At 38.1% G+C, this 24,771-nt stretch overlaps 1 protein-coding gene and 1 pseudogene across 3 annotated transcripts in view; one reads left to right on the top strand and one right to left on the bottom strand.

Annotated features, from left to right (window-relative positions):
• The window catches only part of SRBD1 (S1 RNA binding domain 1), a 197,987-nt gene that overhangs the window by 14,868 nt on the left and 158,348 nt on the right, over positions 1-24,771 (top strand). For all 3 annotated transcript variants that reach the window (XM_047852771.1, XM_047852772.1, XM_047852770.1), the window contains exons 4-9: positions 1,555-1,941; positions 9,276-9,442; positions 13,028-13,145; positions 14,450-14,588; positions 18,879-18,975; positions 20,262-20,397. In XM_047852771.1, the coding sequence (XP_047708727.1) occupies positions 1,555-1,941; positions 9,276-9,442; positions 13,028-13,145; positions 14,450-14,588; positions 18,879-18,975; positions 20,262-20,397 (1,044 nt within the window). The remainder of the gene's footprint in view (positions 1-1,554; positions 1,942-9,275; positions 9,443-13,027; positions 13,146-14,449; positions 14,589-18,878; positions 18,976-20,261; positions 20,398-24,771) is intronic.
• On the bottom strand, positions 12,717-12,821 carry LOC125163189 (uncharacterized; annotated as a pseudogene).

Raw genomic sequence — 24,771 nt, 5'->3', positions numbered from 1 at the left:
TTGAATGCCTACTGTGGCCTAGGTATTATGTTTGTCACAATGACATCAAATGTTTTAAATGCACATATCTAAGGTAGTCTGGTCTGTCCATCTCACAGGAGGGCTATCTTACCATTGGGACCAAAATACTCAGAATCTGTATGCTAAGCTTTCCTCTTCCTTGCACCTTGCTTAGAAGAATGCTGGTCATATTTGCTTTTTACAGTTCCTCTTTTTCTTCTCTTCTGTGGCTGACAGCCCTCTGTATGATTGACACCTTCTTTCTTTTGCTATGTCAAGTCATATGATCAGAGTTATTATCAACTCTTATGGACCTAGGACTTGTTCTATTTTTATATCTCTGTTCTTACCCATTATGTTGCAGCTAAAAATGTAATACCCAGAGGGCTACATCATTTCCAGGTTAGGTGGTGGGAGGGGTGCTCTTTATTGTAGTTTCCAGTGTTTTCAGTAGTCAGGAACTCTGGAAAAATACTTGATAAAGGAGAGAGAATTGAATTTTGACTGAAAAATAGTTTGGGAATTCTTGCTTTGGTTGAGTTTGTGCCATCTGCATCACTTAGGCAACCCCAAACAGGCTAGCTTGTGAAATTGTAAACTCCATACAGGCAAGGTCTATATGTTATTTACCACTCCATTGCCAAAATGAATGCCAGGTATCATTCCTTCACACTTGAGCTGTCACGAGGGCTGGGGGCGGTTGAGAGAGTAGCCCCTGAACACTAGTGTGGACTGCTACTCAGACTCGTCCTAAAGAAAAACTCCTGGCACTACTCTGCTGTCATGCCATGTTTTCTCTTCCCTAGCCTTCTGCATAAATTGGTGGCAGGTATAGCCTGTTGAGTTTTATGAGTGTGTGAGTGTTACTTTTTTCCCCCAAAGAGTTGACTTTTGATTGTAGGTTTTAAATCTTGGTTTTTCCAGCACGTGTAAACTTATCCTTTACTCATTTTTAAAAATTAAACTTTTTATTTCTAGATAATTATAGATTCACATACAGTTGTAAAAAACAATACAGAGACCGTGTACCCTTTAATTTCCTCCAGTGATAACATTTTGCAAAACGATAGTAAAATATTACAACCAGGATATTTACATTGATAAAATCCAGGGATCTTATGAGATTTCTCCAGTTTTATATGTGTATATCTGTATGTTTAGTTCTGTGCAGTTTTATCACATGTATGCCTATGTGTATCCACCATCCAGAACAGTTCCATCTCTACAAGGATCCCTAGTATTGCCTAATATTTGCCTTTTTGTAGCTGCATCCACCTGTCTCCTGACCCTTACCCCAGTCTCTGACACCCAGTAACCACTAATTTTGGGGAGAATGTTATATAAATCATAAATCATTAATATTATGTAAAATTATTAAGTGTGTAACTTTTTGCAATTGCCTTCCCCCCCCCGCCTCCATTCAACATAGTTTCCTTGAGATTCTTCCAAGCTATTGTGTGTACCATAATTTGTTTCTTCTTATTGCTGAATAATATTCCAGAGCATTCAGTTTTTCTCTTTTAATTCTCATGTGTTCTATTTACCATTTGATAGAATAACTCTGTGGCTATTGCTGATGTTGATTTGGAAGACAGAAAAAATAAGTTGGATACTGTGCAGACTCTGAAAACAGCAAAGACAAAACGGAAAAATTCAGCTCAGTCACCTTCAGGTCAGAGGACCAAAAAGCTAAAAGTTGATGAAGAAGGCAACAGGGCCAGCACCATGGAGAGTGGGCACGAGGCTGCAGAGATGCCATCCACAAGCACCATGTGGGAAGGTGCGTGCAAGAAGGAAGAGAATGGAGATGACTTTACATTTGGTCAGTCCCCTTTAAAGAAAATGAAGACGGAAACATGTCCCCAAGGGCAGCCTGTGAGGCTTCCAGCAAATGCCACCAATATTAAGGAGGAGGTGGAAATGAACTGGGACATAGTACAGGTATGTGCAGTTGCTTTCTGGCATTTTAGTTCATTTGATTCCTTTCTGTTTCACTAAGTAGGAGTGGCACTGGCTAAGGAAAGGGTTGGGAGTTTTTAGTTCTCTTTTGTTTTGCCAGTGATTTCCGGAGGCTTTGGGCACTTGTTCCTGTCCCAGGTACGCCGTTGTGTATTATAGCACTCATCATCACATCATCGCCAGCTCTTGAACTATGAGCTGTGACCTCAGGCAGGGTTGGTCTCTGCCATGGTGTTGGAGTGAACATGCACTTTATAGAGAGATTGTACCAACAGACTGGGCCTTCAAAAGTTAATTGTTAAGTTTTTGTTTTGAACTTGGCCTGTGTTTCCCTGTAAAAGTAGGTGAGTGATTAGGTCATTAGCCATTAGTATATCTCTAACTCGTAATGTAATGTTGTAATATACTATAAACAAGGCCTAGAAATTTCTTAGGAAAATTCTATCTGAATTTCAACTTGAGCTGCCATTGACTTCTCCCAGTTTCTTGACTGGCTTTGGGGATGGCAGAGAAGACCTGAAGAGTGACTTTTAAAGAGTGATTCTCAACCTTCTATGTGTGCCAACACACTCTGGGGGACATTTCAAACTTAATTATGGCAGTGCCCATCCGGGTAGATGGGCATGACCTCCCTCTTTCTTACCTGTCTTGTGATTCTGATGTAACTTCTTCTGCTTCTGTGAATTACTGCTCTGCATCCTGGGGCCTCTGCTGGCTTCTCAGCCTGGGACTGTGTGTGGGTTACCTTTTTCTTCAGAGGAACTTTTTTTTACCCTTGCTGTCTCTTCTATTACCTATTAGTCGAACATTGCCAGTAATTTTTAATTATGATTTTTCTTTTCTCTGGTCCACTAAGGAATAGGATGCTGCCTCAGAGTTTTCTTCTCATCTTTGTTCCTCAACTAAATAGTTCAAAGTTTCTTGGAGAAACAGTGTATAATTAGGCTCCTTTGTATGCCATCTTTATTCACTTAAGCCTACAAAGAAATGTTTTAAAAGGATGGTTTATGGACCACCTGTATCCGATTCATGTGAAGACTTTCTTAAAATGCAGACTCCTTGCTTAGTTCCAGTCCAGACTCACAGGGACAGGTGGATATGTCCCACTTTCCTTTCACTAACACAAGCTTATTTCTGTTACTGACACAGATCTGCCTCTAGTAGTGGACAGTGAGCAGGAGGGAGGGAGGGGGGGAAGGTTTCAAAGACGATGAAGTCTCTTGAAGTGCGGTTGTAAGTTCTTCAAAATTAAGGGCTCCTTACTCTGTGGTACCTTGCTTCACACCCATCCCCTAATCTATGTAACAGAAAAAGAGAAGAAAATGGTCCTGCCTTACCCAGTTGTCTCTTGGTTACAAATAATACAAAACTACTTGTAACGAGTTTAAAATGAAAAGAGTTTATTTATTACCAAGAACACCGAGGTCTTTCAAAGAATGTAAGGGACAAAGTGTGATCAAGTCTCCTAAAGGTCTTGAACCAGAAATTGGAAAACCATGAGGACTTGAGGAAGATACTTTCTCACTTCTCTCTCTTTCCTTTCAATTCCAAGCATTGTTTTCTCCTCCCCTCCCTTGTCGGAAGTGATTTTTGACAGCTCAAACAAGCGTGTCCTTGGAATCTGGCACTCCTTGCTTGTGAGTTAGGAGAAGTGGTTGCTACAGCGGCCACCTTCACTGAGCACCCTGACAATGAGTAAGCTCAGCATTTTCTAGGTGGGTTTAGGGGTTGCCTGGGGAACTTCAGGTGTGATTTGCATTTGGGTTTTTTGTTTAACCAGATGTAGTCATCCTTGTCCAACCCTGAGTTACTTTTTCAGACAATTCTTGTGATATATATGGATCTTTTTCATTCCTTTCTTATTCCCCCATAAGCAGCAGAGAATAATTTTATCTTGGCACTGCATTCCTGCTTCCAAACATGGTTGACAACAGTGGCAGGTGTTAGGGGAGAGGGGATTGAAAAGAGTGAGATTGACCAGTGCTGAGTCTGATGATCAGGAAGGCCTTGAACCTGTGGGTGAGGACCAGACTCATTGAAATGGCTTTGATATGCATATTATCTGCCACAGAACACAATATATGGCCAAGGTCTTTGGGAAATCCTGAAAAATACTTAGTAAGGAATGGTCAATGGAAATTAATTATATAGAGATTATTAATCATTACTAATTGAACATGTGGGAAATGTCTTTTATATTTCTTTCATTTTGTGTGCTGTTCCCCATGGCTCCTGCCCACCATGACACCATGACCTTCTGTTTTTTTCCCTTCGTGGTGTGTTTCTCAACTCTGAAAAGTCCACTGATTTTTCAGGACATCACCATCTTGTTTGGGGACGGAAAACTGCATTGCCATCACTTAAGTACTTAAGTTATTTATAGACTTCATTAGAAACATACTTTGTGTCCATTTCTTAATCAGGCTTTGGGGATCTCTGGATCCCTTGAGCAGAAGCAACCTATTCTTCAGCCCTTTCCCCGAAACTACAAATGTGTGGTCACTATCAGAAACTGGTTTTTGTTAAACACATTATATCATTATGCAAATATAATATAAATACCATGACCTTTATGAGAGTTTGAAGAGGTGACTAGCTGCAACCAATTTTTGAGAAAAATTAAATGCTTCAAAATGGTGATTGCTATTATATAGTTTATTTATTTTGAGGGGGCTGGAAGTAGGTGAGTAGAACAGCCACATATAATATATTAGTAAAGTTTGCTAAATTAGGTAGGAAAAGCAAGCCAACCCTCTTTATTAGCCATTTTTCTTGCAGGAAATGATCAGGATGATGGGATGACAAAACTGGGGAAAGAAGGGGGACAGGAAGGAGGTGGGTGTCTCTAAATTGGCTTTTTCACTGTAGTTTTGCACATAAGCACACACCACCCATTAGGTTACCTGTTGTTCCAGGAGAGATTAAGTACAACAATGGAATTAGCCCTTTTTGTTTCTTTAATTCATCTGGTATTTGTGATGGGCTTTAAAAAAACCCCAAAAAACTGAAGGGTGCCTGGGTGGCTCAGTCGGTTGAGCATCTGACTTCAGCTCAGGTCGTGATTGTGCTGCTCGTTGGTTTGAGCCCCATGTCGGGCTCTGTGCTGACAGCTCAGAGTCTGGAGCCTGCTTCTGATTCTGTGTCTCCCTCTCTCTGCCCCTCCCCCACTGATATATTCTCTCTCTCTCTCTCTCTCTCTCTCTCTCTCTCTCTCAAAAATAAAAAACATTAAAAAATTAAAAAAAACTGTTTTTGAAGTATGTATACAGAAAATTATACTTAAGTGTATAGCTCATGAATATTTGAAAGTGTGACCATGTAACAAGCTTCTAGTTCAAGAAACAGAACCTTACCAGCATCCTACAGTACTCTATATGGTTTTCCAGTCTCCTGTCGTCTTTCCTATAACCACTATTGATTATAACAGCATAGTTTTTCCTTTTGCAGTCTTTAAGGAAGCTCCTGTGTGTGATAAAATAAGTGATATAATAAAAATAAATAGACCAGCGTAAAGAGAACAGCAGGAATCAAAAGCTTTTCAGAAAGGAGGTGCCCAACTGCTGATTTGGGGATGATTTTGAGTAGAAAATTGCATCTCTCAATTCTCATTAGGGTTGAATTTAATTTAGATGTTCTTTTAAAATGTAGATGCTGCCCAGGTGATTAAAGCTATAGTTTGTTGATACCCAGATGTTTTCTTTTTTAACTGAGGGAATGGGAATATAGATTTGGAGAAGTAAATCTCAGGACACTCTGGGAGAAGTCCATTTTGTTGGAAGTTTTAGACACCAGAGGGCAGTATGAAGGCACCATATTTCATCTCTAGTGGGATTCAGGAAGAGAAGTGAGGATGTTTGATTAATTTATATTTTTGCCTTAAAAAATCATCTTGCTTTGCACACATCAGATTTTTGAAAAGGTAATATAGCTTGTGGAACTTTAGGCAATTTAACTTTTTTGGACCTCAGGTTTTGTGTCTCTAAAATGGGAGCACTAATACCTATCATATAATTTGAATTAATGCTGAATAAGTGAAAATGTTTAGAACATAATAAGCCCTATTCAAGTGTTAGCTTCAAATGACAGTCACAAAAGGTGCTTCCATTATTTAAGTGTTAGGGTTGAAAAAAATCTTGAGACTGCCTTCCTTTTTACTTTACTCTCAGTCTTATCCACCAGTTAACTATAAACATTATTAGATATTAGTAAATGTGAATAGTTTAAAAGTAAAAACTATAGTAGTTCTCTGCCTTACCCCTACCTATCCCTAAGGTTTGGTCTCTGCTTTTAACTCCTTTAGTTATATTTTTGTTGTTCACCTCGTTCTTCTAAAACACAGATTTCTGGGCCCCACTCAGAGTTTCTGGTTCAGTGGATCTGGGTGGCGTTCAAGAATTTGCATTTCTGACAAGTCCCCAGGTGATGCTTATGCTACTGGTTTGGGGACCACACATTGTGAGCCACTTGCTCTAGTCCACAGATCTCATTGACTCGTAAATGTCACAGGGTTCATAGGGGGATTGACTCAACAACTGCAATTCAGTAATGAGCAGATCATTATTGAGTGGGTTACTGTTGAGTATAGAATAATGTTCAAACCTATATGGAATTCGTCCCCTATCTCCATCCACCTTTCCATTTCTCACCTCATCTCAATACCCCTTGTACATTTTAGCATTGCTGAACTTAGAGCAATTAAAAAAAATTTTTTTTAATGTGTATTTATTTTTGAGAGAGAGAGAGAGACAAAGCATGAGCAGGGGAGGGGCAGAGAGAGAGAGGGAGACACAGAATCCGAAGCAGGCTCCAGGCTCTGAGCTGTCAACACAGAGCCTGATGCGGGCTCAAACCCACGAACTGCGAGTCATGACCTGAGCTGAAGTCAGATGTTCACCCGACTGAGCCACCCAGGCGCCCCTAAACTTGCAGCAGTGTTAAAATGTGCAGTGGTTTCTCATCAGTGGCTTTTGATATGCTGTTCTCTTCCTGGAATTCCTGCCCCTATTGGCTGCCTGGAGATACTTTCATTCTCTTTGGTGCTTTTCCATCGCTGCAGAGTTAGATGTTTCTACCTTTCGTTTGCTCTTAAAACAATCCATATGTGCTTCTGTCAGAGTACAGATCACACTATATTTCAACTTGTCTGTCTGTCTTCTTTCTAGCTTGTAAGCTCCTTGGGAAGAGGGACTTGGTTTTTTACATTTGATTTTCACTGGCTTGGTATGGTTATTGGCATATAACATGAGCTAAAATAAACGTTTGACTAAATTAAGACAGAAGAAATTGGGTGATTTGGAGGCCCAAGCGTGGTGACTGCTTATGGAGGGAGTTCTCTTGTCTTAAATTTCAAGGAGCAAATCTATGCAAGCAGCAGCATACACTCCCTTAACACATATGATGCTTCTGGATTTGTTAGGACCTAGTATGACCCAGATGTGGAAGTTGGACTGAGTTGGAGCCCCTTTCAGTTAACGGTAGCTGAGGTAGTTTAGGGTAGTGGGAACCCATAGGTTGCTGTAACAATCACATGGTTCCAAAATAATGAATATTTTGGTCATTTTCATTTCTCCAATCTATCTTTCAGAATCTGGCCTATCTTTTAAGAAAGGGCCAGCTGAAATACTACCCCTGGAGAAAGTCTTTCTTGACTACCTTTCTCTTCTCTGAAAACATTATATCACTGGCACATCCTGTTTTATTTGTACTTATTTACATTAACGTTTGTTCTCCCTTCTAGATTGTTTACTCCTTTAGAATAGTGATACTTGGAACCACACTTGGGAAGGGATTTTAAAACTGTGCCACAGTAGCTGGACTTTTACCAGTAGGTAGATAAGAGTCATTGGAGCCTGTGTTCAGAAGAAAAAAAAGAGAAAAAAATACAGAATTCATTATGTCTATGTTTTAGAAATATAATCAGGGGCTCTTGGGTGGCTCAGTTGCTTAAGTGTCCCACCCTTGATTTCAGCTCAGGTCATGATCTCACAGTTTGTGGGAGTGGATCCCTGCCTTGGGCTCTGTGCTAACAGTGCAGAGCCTGCTTGGGATTCTCTCTCCCCCTCTCTCTCTCTGTCCCTGCCCTGCTTGCATGCGCTTGCATGTGCGCGCACGCTCTCTCTCTCAAAATAAATAAATAAACATTTAAAAAATGCATAGAAATATCAGCAGTAATGCAGAGGCTGAGTGGAAGGCATAGAAAACAAAACTGCTCTGTGGTTCAGATAAAATAATGATATTAGCAGAAAGGGAACTCGAGAGGAAAGAAAAGACATTTTAGAAGTTCAGTTTGCTTCCTTGGTGACAGATGAGATGGTCATGATAGAGAACACACAGCGATACTGAGGACATTGATTAGAATGCTTTTGGTTGCAATAAGAGAAAACCCATCTCAAACTAGCTTAAGCAATAAAGAAGATTTATTAACCTGTATAATAAGAAAGTTTGGTCATTGCACTGAAACAGTCTTTCCACGATTATCTTAGCGCTGCCATCCTCAGCTTCAGGAGTCTAACATGTACAAGCTGTGTTTCTCCAGAAGAAGAAATTGTACCTGGGTCCGGAGTTGAACCTAGATTTTGAGCTTCATGCTGACTGGACTAATCTTTCTGGCCACACTCTGGCTGTCAATTATAAAAGTCATTTTTTTTAAATGTTTTATTTATTTCTGACAGAGAGAGAGAGAGAGAGAGAGAGAGAGAGAGAGAGAGAGAGAGAGACAGAGCATGAGTGGGGGAGGGACAGAGAGAGACTGAGATACGGAATCCGAAGCAGGCTCCAGGTTCTGAGCTGTCAGTACAGAGCCCGATGTGGGACTCGAACTCACGGACCGCAAGATCATGACCTAAGCCGAAGTTGGACGCTTAACCGACTGAGCCACCCGGGCGCCCATCTGGCTGTCAGTTATAAAACAACTGTGTTATATTTGTGGACAAAATGCTGTGAAGGTAGAGTTGAGGTCAAGTGCTCTCAAGTCGCATGGCTGCTACATAATGAGAAGGTGTTGTTGGAGGAGATAGCCATAATATTCCTGAGGCTTTCTATGGTGGAAGATGATGTTGGCTGGAATAAGAAAGAAACAAAAAAAAAAAAAAGAAAGAAAGAAACTCTTGTTTACAGAGTGGCTTTGACTGGATTTTATTGAATTAGTAAACTGACTATTTTATGGTTGCCAGTACATACGTGTATTTTTTTAAACCACAGCAAGTAGTTTCTAAGTGACTGGAGAATGATTATTTCATGCTATATTTAAACCATACATTACAATATAGATGTGTAATTTTCAGAATTTTAAATAACTACGTATCCTTAATTTGCAGGTTTTATCTGAGAGAACTAATATTGAACTTTGGGTTTGTGCCAACATTATTCGTCTCTTTAATGACGATAACACAATTCCCTTCATTATACGGTATCGAAAAGAACTCATTAATAACCTTGATGCTGATTCCTTGAGAGAAGTTCGACAAACCCTAGAGGAGCTCCGGTAAGAAACCTGGGAAGGGATGAATGTACTGTGAGTGGAAAGAGAGCCCATGAGCCAGTGAGGAGAAACAGTGAGGAAGTGAATGGCAGTGTATTTCAGCAGTTACGCTGTTGTATTTTCTTGAATAGTCTGAATATAGTCATCTTCTGACAGAGAAAAGTCAGCTGTTTTCCTTATTTAGGTGTGCACTCCCTCTGCTGGAGTGTTTGTGCATAGCTTGAGTGCACATGGGGAGAAAGGAGCTTTGCATTAAAAGTGTGCACCTGAGAGTTTGACCTCATATTCTCTCAGAAATGACTGTGCATAACGGCAAAGGAAGGACACTTCTCCACAAAAGGAGAAAGGCACCTCTCCACAAAATACTTAATTACAAAGAAATAGAGTGCCTGCACCATGGAGAAACCCACAGATACTATCAAATGATCTAAAGTGATAAGTAATAGTACAAATGAAAAGTACATTTTAGTCTGAATCTTCAACAGCTTATTTAAAACTTCCCTCTTAAAACTATAAAATCCCTAAATGGAGAGATTTTTTGGCAGTATAGAGTTTGGTGGGAAATATGTCTGTTTCCTTTTTCTGTTCTTTTAAAGGGCATGGTAGTTTGATATTAATGGGTTTTACGTTTTGTGTGGTTATAGAATGAAAAGCACCCTTTAAAAAATTATTACTCTGGTCTTACTGTAATAACTCAGAAATAAGCATACAAAGACTATCAGATTAACTGTAATTTTTAGTAGAGTTTATTAAAACACTCTTCACCATTTCTGCATTTATTGCATGTCTCTTACATGCCAGCCACTGTGATATCAGTGGGTGTGTTCTTCAACTTTATGACAAGGTATATAGTCTTACCAGCAAGCCATTCTAAAAGTGCTAAAGGTTATTTTTACAACAAGCCTAATGACCTTCCTGTGATTTCAGGGGAACTTGCAACTCACTAGCATTTATTTCTACATCTTTTGTTGACTTTCTTTTAGTGCCAGGAGGATTAAAATGCTAATTGTGGAGAGTTACATTTCATTGAGAGGCAAATCAATTAGCCAACTCAGTGGTATAAATGATTAATCAGATTCAAGTCTTCTAGGAGCAGGTTAGTATAATAAGGCATCAAGGGATATGAACTGGAGACCCAGACTTCTAACTGCTGCCCCTCTACTCCAGCAGATTACTGACATGCAGACTTGTCTACCCAGTTTGACAGCTTGTCCTATTTTTTAAAAGAACCCTTAATCTGAGTTTTTATGTAAAAAATTTCTGGGTCAAACAAAACCATCTACAGGCCACCTGTAGAAGGCCAGTGGTTTATAAATTCTGAAGCTTTCTATTTAGGTGAAGGCAAGGTAATGAGGAAAATCTGAGGATTTGGGGATCTGAAGTTGGGGAAAGTGTCACAAACAAGCAAGAATAGTTTGTTTTAAAAATTAAAGGTATTCTAATAATATTTGGTTGTATGGGGAACAAATGGAAACTTTGTCAAGATTATTATTATTTTTTTCTTTATAGAATAACTTCTGCAAAAGAGTTAATTCTCTGGGTATCTATTAATAGTGAAATATATTGAATATTAGTAGAAGAATAGTTCTCTGAGTGAGTGAGAGCATTGATTGGGGCTTGGAAGATCTTTTTATATTATATAGAGATTTGGTAACGAGTTATGGTCTTCATTTTTTTTTAAGCTCAGCATTTTCTATTCCTGGAGCACTGCTTTTTCAATCTGTTAATTGCTACCAGTAAAGGAGTAGTGAAACTAATTTAGTAGGTCATTACCACTTTAACAAAAATGAAATAAAGAATAGAAAATGTAAGATGCAGTTTATGTAGTAAAAGTAAATAGTGTTTTATGAAACTGTTTATCATACGTTTATGTAACTGTTTACTATATATATTTATATTATGTTTATGTAATTTTATTATATATGAAATTATATATGTGTATATAATATATGCCAGATTGCAAAGTAAAAAATATGTTTTATTGATGGTCTCTGTTAAAAATGTGAATGAAAGAGGTTGATTATGGATAGTAAGAAAAACTTCCTGAATTTTCTCTAAAGATGCCTTTCCTCCTTTTTATATGAAGACCAGTAGTTCATTGGCCTTTTGTCAAAATGACCCTGGTGGGCTTCAGCCCCTGAAAATAGTCTTGGGTTACCAGGAATGTAAAAGATACATCGATTGTAATCGAAGAACTCATGTGCCTCCTCTTTAATTTATCATCTTCTCTCTTTTTTTTTCTTTTTTCGTAAGTAGATTTAATTTTTTTCCATCAACCATTTCTAATAATGTATATTGTCATCTAACTTTTTTCTATTATTTTAGCAATTTCAGTTGCTAAATATAATGATAAGATTGTACATTCACAGTACAAAATCATCATAAAGTGGTGGAACAACTGTGCCTTTGCCCCTACCTGTACTTCGATTCCTGGTATCAGCTTTTTTCTCTGTGGTATCCTGGCTCTCTCCATTGGAGAACTGTGTTTAGAAACCAGTTATGGATGGGTGTTATGCATGCTGAGCCTGAGTGGTGATACCCAGTAGCAGTGAGCACATCTAGCACCCATAACTTGGTTTCTATGTACTATTCGTTTGATTGCAGGGCCGGGGCAGAGAAAGTAAAAGCCTGGAGTATCTTGTGCCAGAGAATAAGGAAGTACTCACAGAATGATGGGGACATGTCAAAAGAACACAGAAACTAGCTTGAAGAGGTTACTTCTGGTCAAATTTGGAACAATTTGAGCATCAAAATAAGTGTTAGTAATGGATTATAAAAAAAATCATGAGTCCATGGTGATATAAATAAATTAGTGAATAAATTGAGAGTTTAGTAAGGAATGGAATAATTAAATAGTTTCAGAGCACCTCTCCACAAAATACTTAATTACAGAGAAATAGAGTGCCTGCATTGTGGAGAAACACACAGACACTATCAAATGATCTAAAGTGATAAGTAATAGTACAAATGAAAATTATTTGCTGCCTAACAGGATGTAGTGATAAGAACATGGCATTACTCTATTACAATATTCCTGGCCAGAGATAGATCATCTGAATCAAATTGTGAAGAAACATCAGAGAAACTCAAAAGTGTAGGACATTCTACAAAACAACTGGCCTGTAACATTCTAAAGGATCAAGGCTCTAAAAATCAAGGGGAGACTGAAATACGGTTTCTGCTTGAAGGAGACTGTAAACACATGGCAGTTACATACAACCCACTCTTAACTGAATTCACTATCATGGACATTATGGAAATACTTGGTGATACTTACATGAGGTCTGAGGATTAGAATATAGTAATATATCAATACCCATTACCTGATTTTGATGGCTATATTGTACTACACTTGATCTTAGCCAAAAGGCCGAGAAGCAATTGATGGCTATATTGTTACATAGGAGGAGATTCTTGTTTATAGAAAACATACACTAAAGTATTTGGGTGAAGGTAACTTATCCTCAAATGGTTCAGAGGGCGAAAATGTTTTTATCTCCCCTACAACTTTGTTGTAAGTTTGAGACAGCTTCATAAAGGAAGTTTTGACATAGAAGTCTTGTATATTATGAAAGTTTTTATTTTCAGGGCTGTTGCAAAGAAGGTTCATAGTACAATCCAAAAAATTAAGAAGGAGGGGAAGATGTCTGAGTGCTTGTTAAAAGCCTTACTGAACTGTAAAACTTTTGAAGAACTAGAACATGTGGTAAGAAACTCTTTTAATCTTTTAATATAATACCTACCTAAGTATATAATTATATGGATCTTTTTATAGTTATAAAAGATCTGGAAATAAAAAGCTAAAATCATCAGCCACCGTTATTTAATTCAACAAGGTGTTTATTCTTTAATCAATAAATACCTATCAAATGCTTTTTTGTGTTTTCTAAGATAGGTGATACACAGTCCTTGTCTCCAAGGCATTTCCAGTTAAGTGGGGGGCAAATGAAAGTAGGTTATGGAATTGAATTGGGAAGCCTAAGGGGGAATGCTGAGCTGGAGACCTTACTGTGAGCGTCTTCAGCATGTGGTTGGTATTTATAACCAGGAGAATGGAAGATTTCACTCAGGGAGAGTTTGTGGGTAAGCAGGTCAAGATAGACCATTGAGGAACACTAACTTTTGAAGCACGGGTGGAGGAAGGGTGAGCCGAAGACGGAGACATGGAAAGAATGGTCAGAGAAATAAGAGGAGAATCAGGAGATGATGACATCTTGGAAGACTAGGGAAGAGAGTCTTAGAAGGAGGTAACAATCAGCAGTTAACTAAGTAAATGTAGCAGTGAGGCTTGGCAAGGTGAGGACTGAAAGATGTATATTTGGTAATTAGGGGATCATTGTGGTTCTTTGGGTTATGACTTTCAGCAAGGTGTGTGGGCAGAGAAGTCTGATGGCTCAGGTTGAGGAGTGAATATGCCTTAGGCAGTGGAAGCATTGTGTATTTGCAGCTTTTGGAGGAGCTCCCTTGGGTTGAGGAGAGGGCCTTACAGTTCTTTCTGTCCAGGCACTGAGGTTTTTTTTTTTTTTAAATAAATATTAAATATTTACTTAATATATAATGAGAGAGAAAGAGACAGAGTGCAAGCAGGGGAGGGGCAGAGAGAGAGGGGGAGACACAGAATCTGAAGCAGGCTCCAGGCTCTGAGATGTTAGCACAGAGCCTGATGCGGGGCTCGAACTCATGGACCTCGAGATCATGATCTGAACTGAAGTCAGATGCTTAACCGATTGAGCCACCCAGGTGCCCCTGGCACTGTTTTTGAGATGAGTGAATCCAAATAAATGCCTAATGTCAAGTGTGTAGAAAAGTATAAAGAATCAGATGAGGAACAACCATCTTTGTATAGCTAGTAGTCTCTGGTTAGTATTAATTTGTCTCTGAAGGGTTGAGAAAAGGATGTCTTTAGCCTCCCCACCATGTCTTCTAATTGTGTGTTTTAATTTTAACTTTTGCTTTTTAACACTGAATGGTGTGGTGTATTTTCTGACTTTTTTTTCCCTCCCTCTGCAGTCAGCTCCATATAAAACTGGGAGCAAAGGCACTAAAGCCCAGAGAGCAAAGCAGTTGGGATTAGAAGGAGCAGCCAGGACACTGCTTGAGAATCCAGGGCAGCTCAATCTGCTATCTTACATTAAACCCAATGTGAAAGGTACCAGCTTTACTTCAAGAGATCATCCCTGTTTCTTTTTCCTTTTCTTTTTTTTCAAATTTGAAAACTATGTTAAAAAAATATTTCATCAAGTAATGACTATACAAAAGAATATTATAGCATATAAAGAATAAATAATTCTAATAAAACAAATCCCCATATACCTCCTGCTTAGCCATCCAGCTTCTTCTTTTGATGAAGTGCCTGTTCTAGTCTTTTGCCCATTTTTATTTTGTGTTGTTGTTTCTCTTATTAATTTATAAGTACTTTTTAAGATATTCTTTCTCAGTTATGTGTATTATAAATCTTATCTCCCAGTTTGTAACTTCTCTTTTCACTTTCTTTATGCTGTCTATTAAATAAAAAGAAAATAGAAGATCTTAATTTTATTGTAGTTGAATTATTAATCTTGTCAATTTTGCTAACCTTTTCTTTTACGATAATTGCTTTCTTTTCCTTTTTAAATAATTTTTTCACATCCCAGTGTTATAAAGAATGTCCTATATTATCTTTTAAAATACTCTGTTTCTAAAAAATTATTTAATTACAAAAGTTGTATGCATTCTTTAAAAAGAATTTCAATGATTCTGACATACATGAGTTATAAAGTGAAGGCCTGCTTCCACACTTCTACTCTCCAGGTGTAAAGTTTCTTTTTTCTGAAGTGTATCTTCCTCTCCTTTTGTGTGTGTGTGCACAAGAGAGAATGAGATGGGAAGAGGGTAAGAGAGAGAATTCTAAGAAAAACCCAAGGAAAGTGACAACTGATGCATGTCAGGATACATTGGTTTTATTGACAAAATAAACCCTAGAGTGAGAGCTTTGAGTAAGCACGGCTTTTTTTGGGGGAGTGCTCTGACAGGATGGGATGGGGAGATTGGTGCTCTCCTAATTCCTGCACTCATTCTAGTTTCTTTGGCCTTCTGTTGATTCTTTAGGCTGGGAGACTTAAGTGTCTATAGGGGGCAGTCTCTGATAAGAAATTCCATAGTATGTACTACTACACTGTAGAGAATCCTAGCATACTGTAACCTGTGTTCCTTTTAAACAATTCAGCAGTGTGAGTTTATTATTAAAAAATTAAGGATGAGTGTCTGTAAAACTCCATATGTCTGTTCACATACAAATACACTTATCTTAATCTCTGTTTTGAAAAAGGCAATAATTAAAAGAAAAAGCAAATTAGTATTATTTGTGTTTAGAGATGGGTTGAAATGAGTAAAACTGAAGTTTGTTTAATTTTTTTTTTAATTTTTTAATGTTTATTTCTGAGACAGAGAGAGACAGAGCATGAGTGGGGGAGGGGCAGAGAGAGAGGGAGACACAGAATCTGAAGCAGGCTCCAGGCTCTGAGATGTCAGCACAAAGCCCGACACGGGGCTCGAACTCATGGACCATGAGATCACGACCTGAGCCGAAGTCGGACGCTTAACCGACTGAGCCACCCGGGCGCCCCCCTGTTTACTTTTTTAACGTGTGTTTTTTAGTTAGATTTTCAAATGATTGCAAATTTAATGTTTTAATAGTAGCTGAGACTGTATAGACAAGCATGAAGGTCAGCCACAGTGGGAACTTTCTTGGCCGGTGATAGTAGGTTTTCTTAGAATCAAATGTTGGAGTTTTCGGAATATCAGATGCATAAAGTTTTGTTGTCTGTTCTTATTTTTCTCTTATGGTCAATTTCTTTTCCTTTCACCTCCTTTGGAACAAAGTTTACCTTAGTTCACTCATATACTGAATTCCTACTGGATAGGTTTGATAACTGTATCTCTGAGTGGCTATATGTAGTGATGCTCATGGACTACATGGTGATGACACTTGGTGATACTTCTGATAATGCATATCGGTCAAGGCTTATTGCAGCTAAGGTAGTATTAGCACATGTATTGGACTTCCTGTTTGCTTTATTCCCTTTTTCTTTCACTCTTATCATAAATGTCAAAGAATTACAATTAATTCCAAACAATCTAGGTACTGGTTTTTAAAGTTCGCTTGGAGTGTTCTTTTCTTTGCTCTTTTAGGTTATCTACAGACTCATGATCACCCTCAGATCTCTTATTGTTTCTCTAAAGAAGTATTTTCATCATTCCCATCATTTCTCAAAGAAATGTCTAAGAAACCAGATATTTCAGTGTGAAGTAGAAGACACTTCTTGCCACAGACTAACAAGAATTTGATCTGAATCAGAAACATATAGATGCCACAAATGGAATACATCCTAGAATTTCCAGAATATCCCTGTTTTGTTTACGAAGAGAAGTAGCTGATTGCTCTGTTGTACAGAAGAGGTAGCCTTAGTGCAGATAAAGTGAAAGAAATGTTGGTCCTTCAGTTTTTGTTACATTTGTGGAGCTTTGAAGAATCTGTGGCTGGAAAGCTTTCACTACAAGAAAGGAAATAAGATTTTTGGCTCCTGTAGTCCTTATTTTCTCCTGTTTTCATTCAGGTGCTAAACTTTGTGGACTTACATTATTCTTGGCTGTATTAAGCCCCAATGACCGAGTCTTTCTGATGGAAGAAGGTGCTTTTTCAAACACACAAGACTCTTTTCCAGTCTTTTCTCTTGAGAGGGCTTATGTAATTTGGAGGAGTCCAGTGATTGATAATTTCTACCTCCCACTAAGAACCACTGCTCTAAGAGTTCAAGGCACCTCCCCAGCAGTGTTGGTTTTTTGTTTTTTTGTTTTTGTTTTTTCCTTAAACTTGAATGAGTATCAGAATTATCTGGGATGCTCTGTAACACAAAAGTCCCAAAGCCTAGGAATCTGTGTTTGTAACAAGTACCTAGTGTGATTGTATTCTGGGGTCCTTAGACTATAAAAACATTGCTCTAGAGCTCTAGCATAATTTTAATTATATAAGATTTATTAATTACAAAAAGTTTACAAATTGTGTTCACCCAAAATGATGGGGGCTTTTCAGAGGTCTTTTGTTACAATAGCAAAATCTGTAACTTCCTCTTTTTGTTCTCTCTCATCGATGGTTGTTATTGGAGATGGGTTCCATCTTCACTTTTCACTTATCACCCTGGTATTCTCATTAAACTTTGTGTAATGATGCTGTGAGGTGCTTTGGGACTCCAGGAGTTAGTGCATAGTGACTGGTTTTCTAAGATGAAGACTGATCTAGGGAGATAGCTCACCAAGAACAGACATTTATTGACTGCTTACTGTATGTCACAGCTGTTCTAGGTCCTTTACATATACAGCCTTCTACTTCTCAAAGGTAATTCACTCCTGAAAATCCCCTCATGGGGAAATTCTCTTAAAATGTAAACAGAATTTGTATTAATTTTAATCGTTAAATTCCTTTAAAATAAATGTAGTTACTCAAGATTAGTTATAACAAAACTCAACAACTCATTTCTCTTTATTAATGACTCCATAAGTCTGTCCTCCTGTTCTCTTCGTCTTTTGTACCTATTACTCATTAAAATTATGCTCTCAGAAAAACCTGCTTATGATACTTAGTGCTTGTGTAACTCAAGCTTTAATGCAAGAAAAAAAAGAAGCTTTAATGGAGATAGAACAATTAAGATAGAAGAAACGGAAGAAGGCAATGCAGATGATTTCTCTCAATGTATATAGAAATTGATATCACAGGGGCTATAATGTTCAAGAGTCACTGCTATAAATTAGCAAACCGGAAGCACTTAGAAAGAACATAATGCACCATTGGTAGACAGTTCAACTATGAAATAGATGAACAATCACAAATAGCTCTTGTTTTGTGCTCCTGAGATTTGAGAAATTCAAGTGGGTCATTAAAAATGTGAGTAAACGCCTCAGAAGTCAAAATAGGAATATTAATAAAATTACTATTTGTAAAGGATAATTTTTCTAAGTGGTATGAAATGGTATATCTTAAGTTATGACTCTGTTAATACATATTTCCCATAATACATTTAACCTCTGTAAATACTTCGTGAAGTAGGTACTATTATTTTTGCATTTTTATAGGAAACTGAGGCAGAGAGGTCAAGTTACTTGCCCAAAGTCAGACATTTGGTAAGTAGTGAACTAGGATTAGACCAGGCAGATGGTTCTAGAGTTGCATTTTTCACCATTAGGTTATATGGTATGTAAAGGTCCTGTATTCTTGCTTTGGAGACTTGTTACTTTTTTTTCAGAGGTAAACTGGTCAGTGCTATGATACTTTTCTGTCTTAAGTTTTTCCGTTTAAGGGTTTATTTTGACTGGAATAAATTTATTGTGATTTAATTATAGATTAAAAAAAACAAACCAATCTGTAGTTCTTGCTTTTGTTTTCCCTCTTACCCATTTCTTAAAGGACTTTCAGCACTCCAGGATATTGAAACGGGAGTGCAGCATATTTTAGCAGACATGATTGCTAAAGACAAAGACACGCTTGACTTCATTCGGAAATTGTGAGTAACTCTTTTATAGAGTTCTCTGCTTTGTGGACTCATGCTGGTAAGGGTCATATGGTTAGTGCTAAGACCAGTGTTCATTAAAAACTTTATTTTTGGACTGTTTTTTGGTAGCAGAACTCTTTGTTCAAGCAGCAGAGCCCTAATACATAAAACAGATAAAAGTAAAGTTGCTTTAATTGAATTCTAGGCAGGGCGCCTGGAACTCTGCCTGCTCATCCTCCTTACACTGAAACCCCTCAATGGAGGGCTGTGAGGAACAGTTTAAAAACTATTGCGTGGTTACACAGCGTGTGCTAGAGAGATCCATGTTCATTTAGAGCGGGTGGCATGCTTTGTGAACATATGTGATGTGTGTACTATACATGTATTATATAATATCATTTAACTTTAATATCAGGTAAAGATAAAAGTGTTGACCTCAAAATGAATTTCAGCTGATGGAGAGAGCAGCTTATCCATGGTATCACAGTCCCAATTTATAAGAGATTAAAACCTCATGACCTAAGCCCTACTTGGGCCTTTGGATTTTATGCCTCATTAAAGAAAGATATCTCAAAACCCTGTTTTAATATATTTTTCAGCTGTGTATCAGCAGACAAGACAGGGTTTTCCAGCAAGAACCTTTATGCTCTTACTCTTTCTCCACATCCCTGGCTGAGTGAGGTGTGCAGAGGAGAGGAAGGGGGAGATGAATCCGTTGACTACCATCGCTTGTCAGGGTTTTTGTTAATCCAAGGGAGAGAACTTTCCTATTTCCTCAGTGGCCCTAGTAGGAATGAGTCAGAGAAGGAGAACTGCCCGGATTTTAATTGTGTTTTTGTAAGTAATTACACTGCTGAATTTGGCCTGTCATTGGAAGCTGTCCCACCACATCCTCTTGTTTCCCTTCTTTTTAGCTTTTACTGGGCTCTGACTGCTTCACTCAGTGGTTAGGAAAGATATCTAGACTAGAATTACCGATCTGGTATCTGTAGATACCAGATGGTATCTGAACTGACATAGGCATGTTATAGGAGGATTGATATAGACATAGCTCTGGAGGACCTATGCTAGCATGAATGGGCAGAGTCCTCTTTTGATGGGTCAGTACATTTTTATAGTTGGGCATCATTTAAAAATTTTTCATTTGGTAATGGCTTAAGTTTTTGCTAACGTTATTTCCATAAAAGGTGTTTCTTTACTAAGGCATAGTAATAACTATGCCTTAACTTTTTTTTGTTAATTTTACATTAATAAAATGTATTTGTAACTGCTTGTTTTGTGCATATTTACCTGAACAGGTGCCAAAATAGGTATATTTGCATCCAGTCATCTCTGGCGAAGGTGTCCTCAAAAAAAGTAAATGAGAAAGATGTTGATAAGTTTCTGCTCTACCAGAATTTTTCGTGCAACATAAGAAACATCCAACATCATCAGGTAAATAAGGAAACTGCTTATCCTTGCTGATAGTAATAATAATGATGATACTTTGAATTTGCCTACTACTTTGGTTTTTAAGGAATTAAAGTTTTGAAGGCAACCATTTTTTTTTTCATATAAATTCTTATAATATTGTCATATCCTTCCCATTTCAAAATGGGGTAACTCAAGACCCAGAAAAGTTGCTAACATTGAGAATTATTAGTAGGGCTGACAATACACTACTTCAGATATTTTGACTTTCTGGCTGGTGATCTTTTGTATTAGACTTTGCTTCTCAGTGTGCTTGGATTTGAGCTCAATTCTGGATCTTTTTCATATGACATACAAATTAGAGGTATTCTGATTTAGAATAAAGTGTGAGAGATCTCACTTAGTTGTATAAACATAGTTGTTTTATCTCAATGTTTTAATTTCATTTTTCAGTTTACTGATTTTTTTTCCTAATTGTAGTCATAGGTTGTCTCTACAGTGTATAAAGTGGCTTTTATGTCACATAGGGGAAAAAAAGATTATTTACAAACTGAAATTTTTAATTACTGTTTTTTACCTATGTAGCTACTTTTACCAGTGTTCTTTATTTCTTTGCATACTTTTGAGTTATTGTCCAGTGTCTTTTCATTTCTGCCTAAAGTAATTCCTGTAACAATTAAATGTAGGGCTGGTCTATTAGTGACAGACTCCTTCAGTTTTTGTTCATCTGTAAGGTCTTAATTTCTCTTTCTTTTTTAAAATATATTTTTAATTGTGATAAAATACATGTAACATATGTGTTTAACTTATAATCTTACCATCCTGGTTTTTTTTTTTAACTTTTTTTTTAATGTTTATTTATTTTTGAGACAGAGATAGAGCATGAACGGGGGAGGGTCAGAGAGAGAGGGAGACACAGTATTCGAAGCAGGCTCCAGGCTCCGAGCTGTCCGCACAGAGCGAGATGCAGGGCTCGAACTCACGGACCGTGAGATCATGACCTGAGCCAAAGTCGAAAGCTCAACCGACTCAGCCACCCAGGCAGCCCATTTACCATCCTGTTTTTATTTATTTTTTATTTTTTTTTACCATCCTGTTTTTAAATGTACAGTTCAGTATTGTTAAGTATATTCACATTGTTGTACAGCCAATCTCCAGAACTTTTTCAGGATATAGAATTTGTGGTTGACATTTTTTTTTCAGCAGTTTGAATTTATCATCCCACCGTCTTGTGGCTTCCATGGTTTTGATGAAGAATCAGCTGTTGCTCTTACTGAATCTTTAACCCATAATGAATTACTTCTCTTCTTCGAGGATTCTCTGGCTTTAGGTTTGGACAGTTTGATTATAATGTGTCTCACTGTGGATCTCTTTGAGTTTATCCCTCTTGAGATTTATTATGATTCTTGGGTGTGTTGATGAATGTTTTTTTATCAAAACTGGGAAATTTGGGGCCATTATTTCTTCAAATATTCTTTCTGCCTCTCTCTTCTCTCCTGGGTCTCCTGTTATATGTATGTTGGTATACTTGATGGTGTCCCATAGGTCTCTCAGACTCTGTTTATTTGTTTATTTTTCTTCTCAGACTTCATAAATCACAATTGACCTATCTTCAAGTTTGCTGATGAAATTCTGCTTCTGCTTGCTCAAATTAACTATTGAACCCTTTTAGTAAATTTTTCATTTCAGTCATTGTAGTTCTTGGCTCAGAATTTCTGCTTGGTTTCTTCTTATAATTCTCAACTCTATTTATATTCTGTTTTTGTTGAGACTGCATTCTCTTAATTCCCTTTAGGTTTCTGTCCATGATTTCCTTGAACTTGGAGCATATTTAAAACAGTGGTCTAATTAAGACTAATGTCTGAGCTTCTTTAAGGATAGTTTCTGTCAGTTTCTTTTTTTTCCCCTGTAAATGGGTCATACTTTACTGTTTCTTTGTATGCCTTGTGGTTTTATGTTAAAAACTTGACATTCTGAGTGTTACACATTGCCAACACTGAAAATCAGATCTTCCCCCCACCCCCATCCTTGGTATATATTGCTGCTACCTTTGGTGGGGAGGTTTGTTGATTTTTTTGTTTGTTTGTTTAGTGCCTTCTGAATTATTTTTGAAACATCTGTATTCATCTTTGTCATGTGTGACCACTGACATTTCTTCCATTAGCTTTGTGGACAGCTAGTTATTTGACAGAGGTTTTCTTAAAGCCTGGAGCCAAAACAAAAAACAAACTCTCCCCAGTTCTTGCAGATTGGCTGTGTGTGGGTAGTCCTTCAACATTGGCCTAGAAAGGCTGTTTACACCTCTGCCTTAGCTTTCACTTCCTGTTTGCATGGAGCCCAAAGGTCTGTCAAAGGTGAAAGCTTAAGGTCTTTTCAGAGTGTGTCTTGTCCCAAGCAGGCACGCAGACTCCCGGATTCTCTAATCTATGCAGGAACTTTACAAAGACTCTTTCCCCTTTAGTATCTAATTTTCAAGCCTCTTTTTCATTGAGGTTTTTTATACGTTTGTTAGTTGCCCTGACTGTAATCCCTACATCTACTGTTAGCCCTCACCCCTCAACACTGTGGCACAATTATTTGCCTTTAAATACTTCTAACAAATGCCACTCAGGAAATGGCTTCTGTCCTGGGGAAGCTCTGAGGCAAAACAAAGGCCAGCTCTTGAGTCTGTCCTTCAGGGAGCCATCAAACGGGTCAAAACACAAGATCACAAATTTTTGAGAATATGATCCATGTCGCTCCCTCTGGCCCTAGCAACCTGCCCTAGGAATGAGGCTGTTATCTTCATGGCCGCTGCTCATCTACAGAGCGGAGGAGAGCAAATGGTAAGTTCAAAGTGCTCTTTTACCAAGGTTCTGTGGCTTCTTGTTTCTTTAAGTGTTCCTCTGATTGTTATAAGCTTTTTACTAGGGTCCAGAGTTCTGAAAAAGTTGATTCTGACAGTTTTTGCCAGCTTATTACTGTTGTAGTAGGATGGACTTTTGGAGTTCCCTACTCTACCATGTTAGTGATGTCTTATGTAACAGCATCTTTAAAGTGTGATATGTAGTCCCCTTGCTCTATTCCAAAACCAGAATGTGGCTTTAACATTATAAAGTGTTCTTCTTTACCTCATTTAATGGTTTTTATTTTTATTTTTTTAATGTTTTTTATTTATTTTTGGGACAGAGAGAGACAGAGCATGAACAGGGGAGGGGCAGAGAGAGAGGGAGACACAGAATCGGAAACAGGCTCCAGGCTCTGAGCCATCAGCCCAGAGCCTGACGCGGGGCTCGAACTCACAGACTGCAAGATCGTGACCTGGCTGAAGTCGGACGCTTAACCGACTGCGCCACCCAGGCGCCCCAATGGTTTTTAGCTTAAAGTCTACATTGGTATCAGGATTGCAACCTGTATTTTCTTTCTTTTTAAAAAAATTTTTAATGTTTATTTATTGTTGAGCAAGAGAGAAGGAGGGACAGAGAGAGAGAGAGGGAGACAGAGGATCTGAGACAGACTCTGCACTGACGCAGGGAGCCTGATGTAGGGTTTGAGCTCACAAACTGCGAGATCATGACCTGAGCTGAAGTCAGACACTCAACCAACTGAGCCACCCAGGCTCCCCGCAACCTGTATTTTCTTAATGGATATTGATTCCATTTTAATCTTAGCCCTACAGTTATATGAAATGCCTGGCCTTAGTCCTTTTGCCAAAACTTTCCAGTCCTCTTTTGGGTGAAGCTTATTCTCTAGTCGAATAGAGAGTTGGCAAAGTTTTTCTGTACAGGACCAGAGAATAAATGTTTTAGATTTTCTGAGCCAGGTGGGTTTTCCGGCAATTACACAGCTGTCATTGCAGCATGAAAGCGGTCATAGATAATACACAAACGAGTGAGCATGGTTGTGTTTTAATAAAATTCTATTTATGAAAACAGGTGTTCATCTGGATTTGTCCCATGGACCATAGTTTACTGACCACTACTCTTCTGTATTTTTCAAGGATGGTATATACGAACAGTATTTTCTGAGTTCTAACACATTCACAATTGTTTCCTATGGGCTTGATACATGGACAGCTTGGATCAGTATATTTTTTGTTTTCACTTTCTTCTCTTAACTTTCTTAAATATGTTGCTCCGGTGTTGTCTTGCTTTGTATGTTGGTTTAGAGAAATCAGATGGCAATCTAGTTCTGGTTCCTAGAAATGCCATAGATGTAGGTCCTATGTTATTTTATTTTCTTTATTAAGGTTTTATTTTATTTTATTTATTTTTAATTTTTATTTATCTTTGAGACAGAGAGAGAGAGAGAGAGAGAGAGAGAGAGTGACAGAGCGCAAGCAGGGGAAGGACAGAGAGAGAGGGAGACACAGAATCCAAAGCAGGTTCCAGGCTCTGAGCTGTCAGCACAGAGCCTGAC

This window comes from Prionailurus viverrinus, chromosome A3, assembly GCF_022837055.1.
Source record: "Prionailurus viverrinus isolate Anna chromosome A3, UM_Priviv_1.0, whole genome shotgun sequence".
NCBI lineage: Eukaryota > Metazoa > Chordata > Mammalia > Carnivora > Felidae > Prionailurus > Prionailurus viverrinus.
This window is presented reverse-complemented; position numbering and strand designations above follow the sequence as displayed.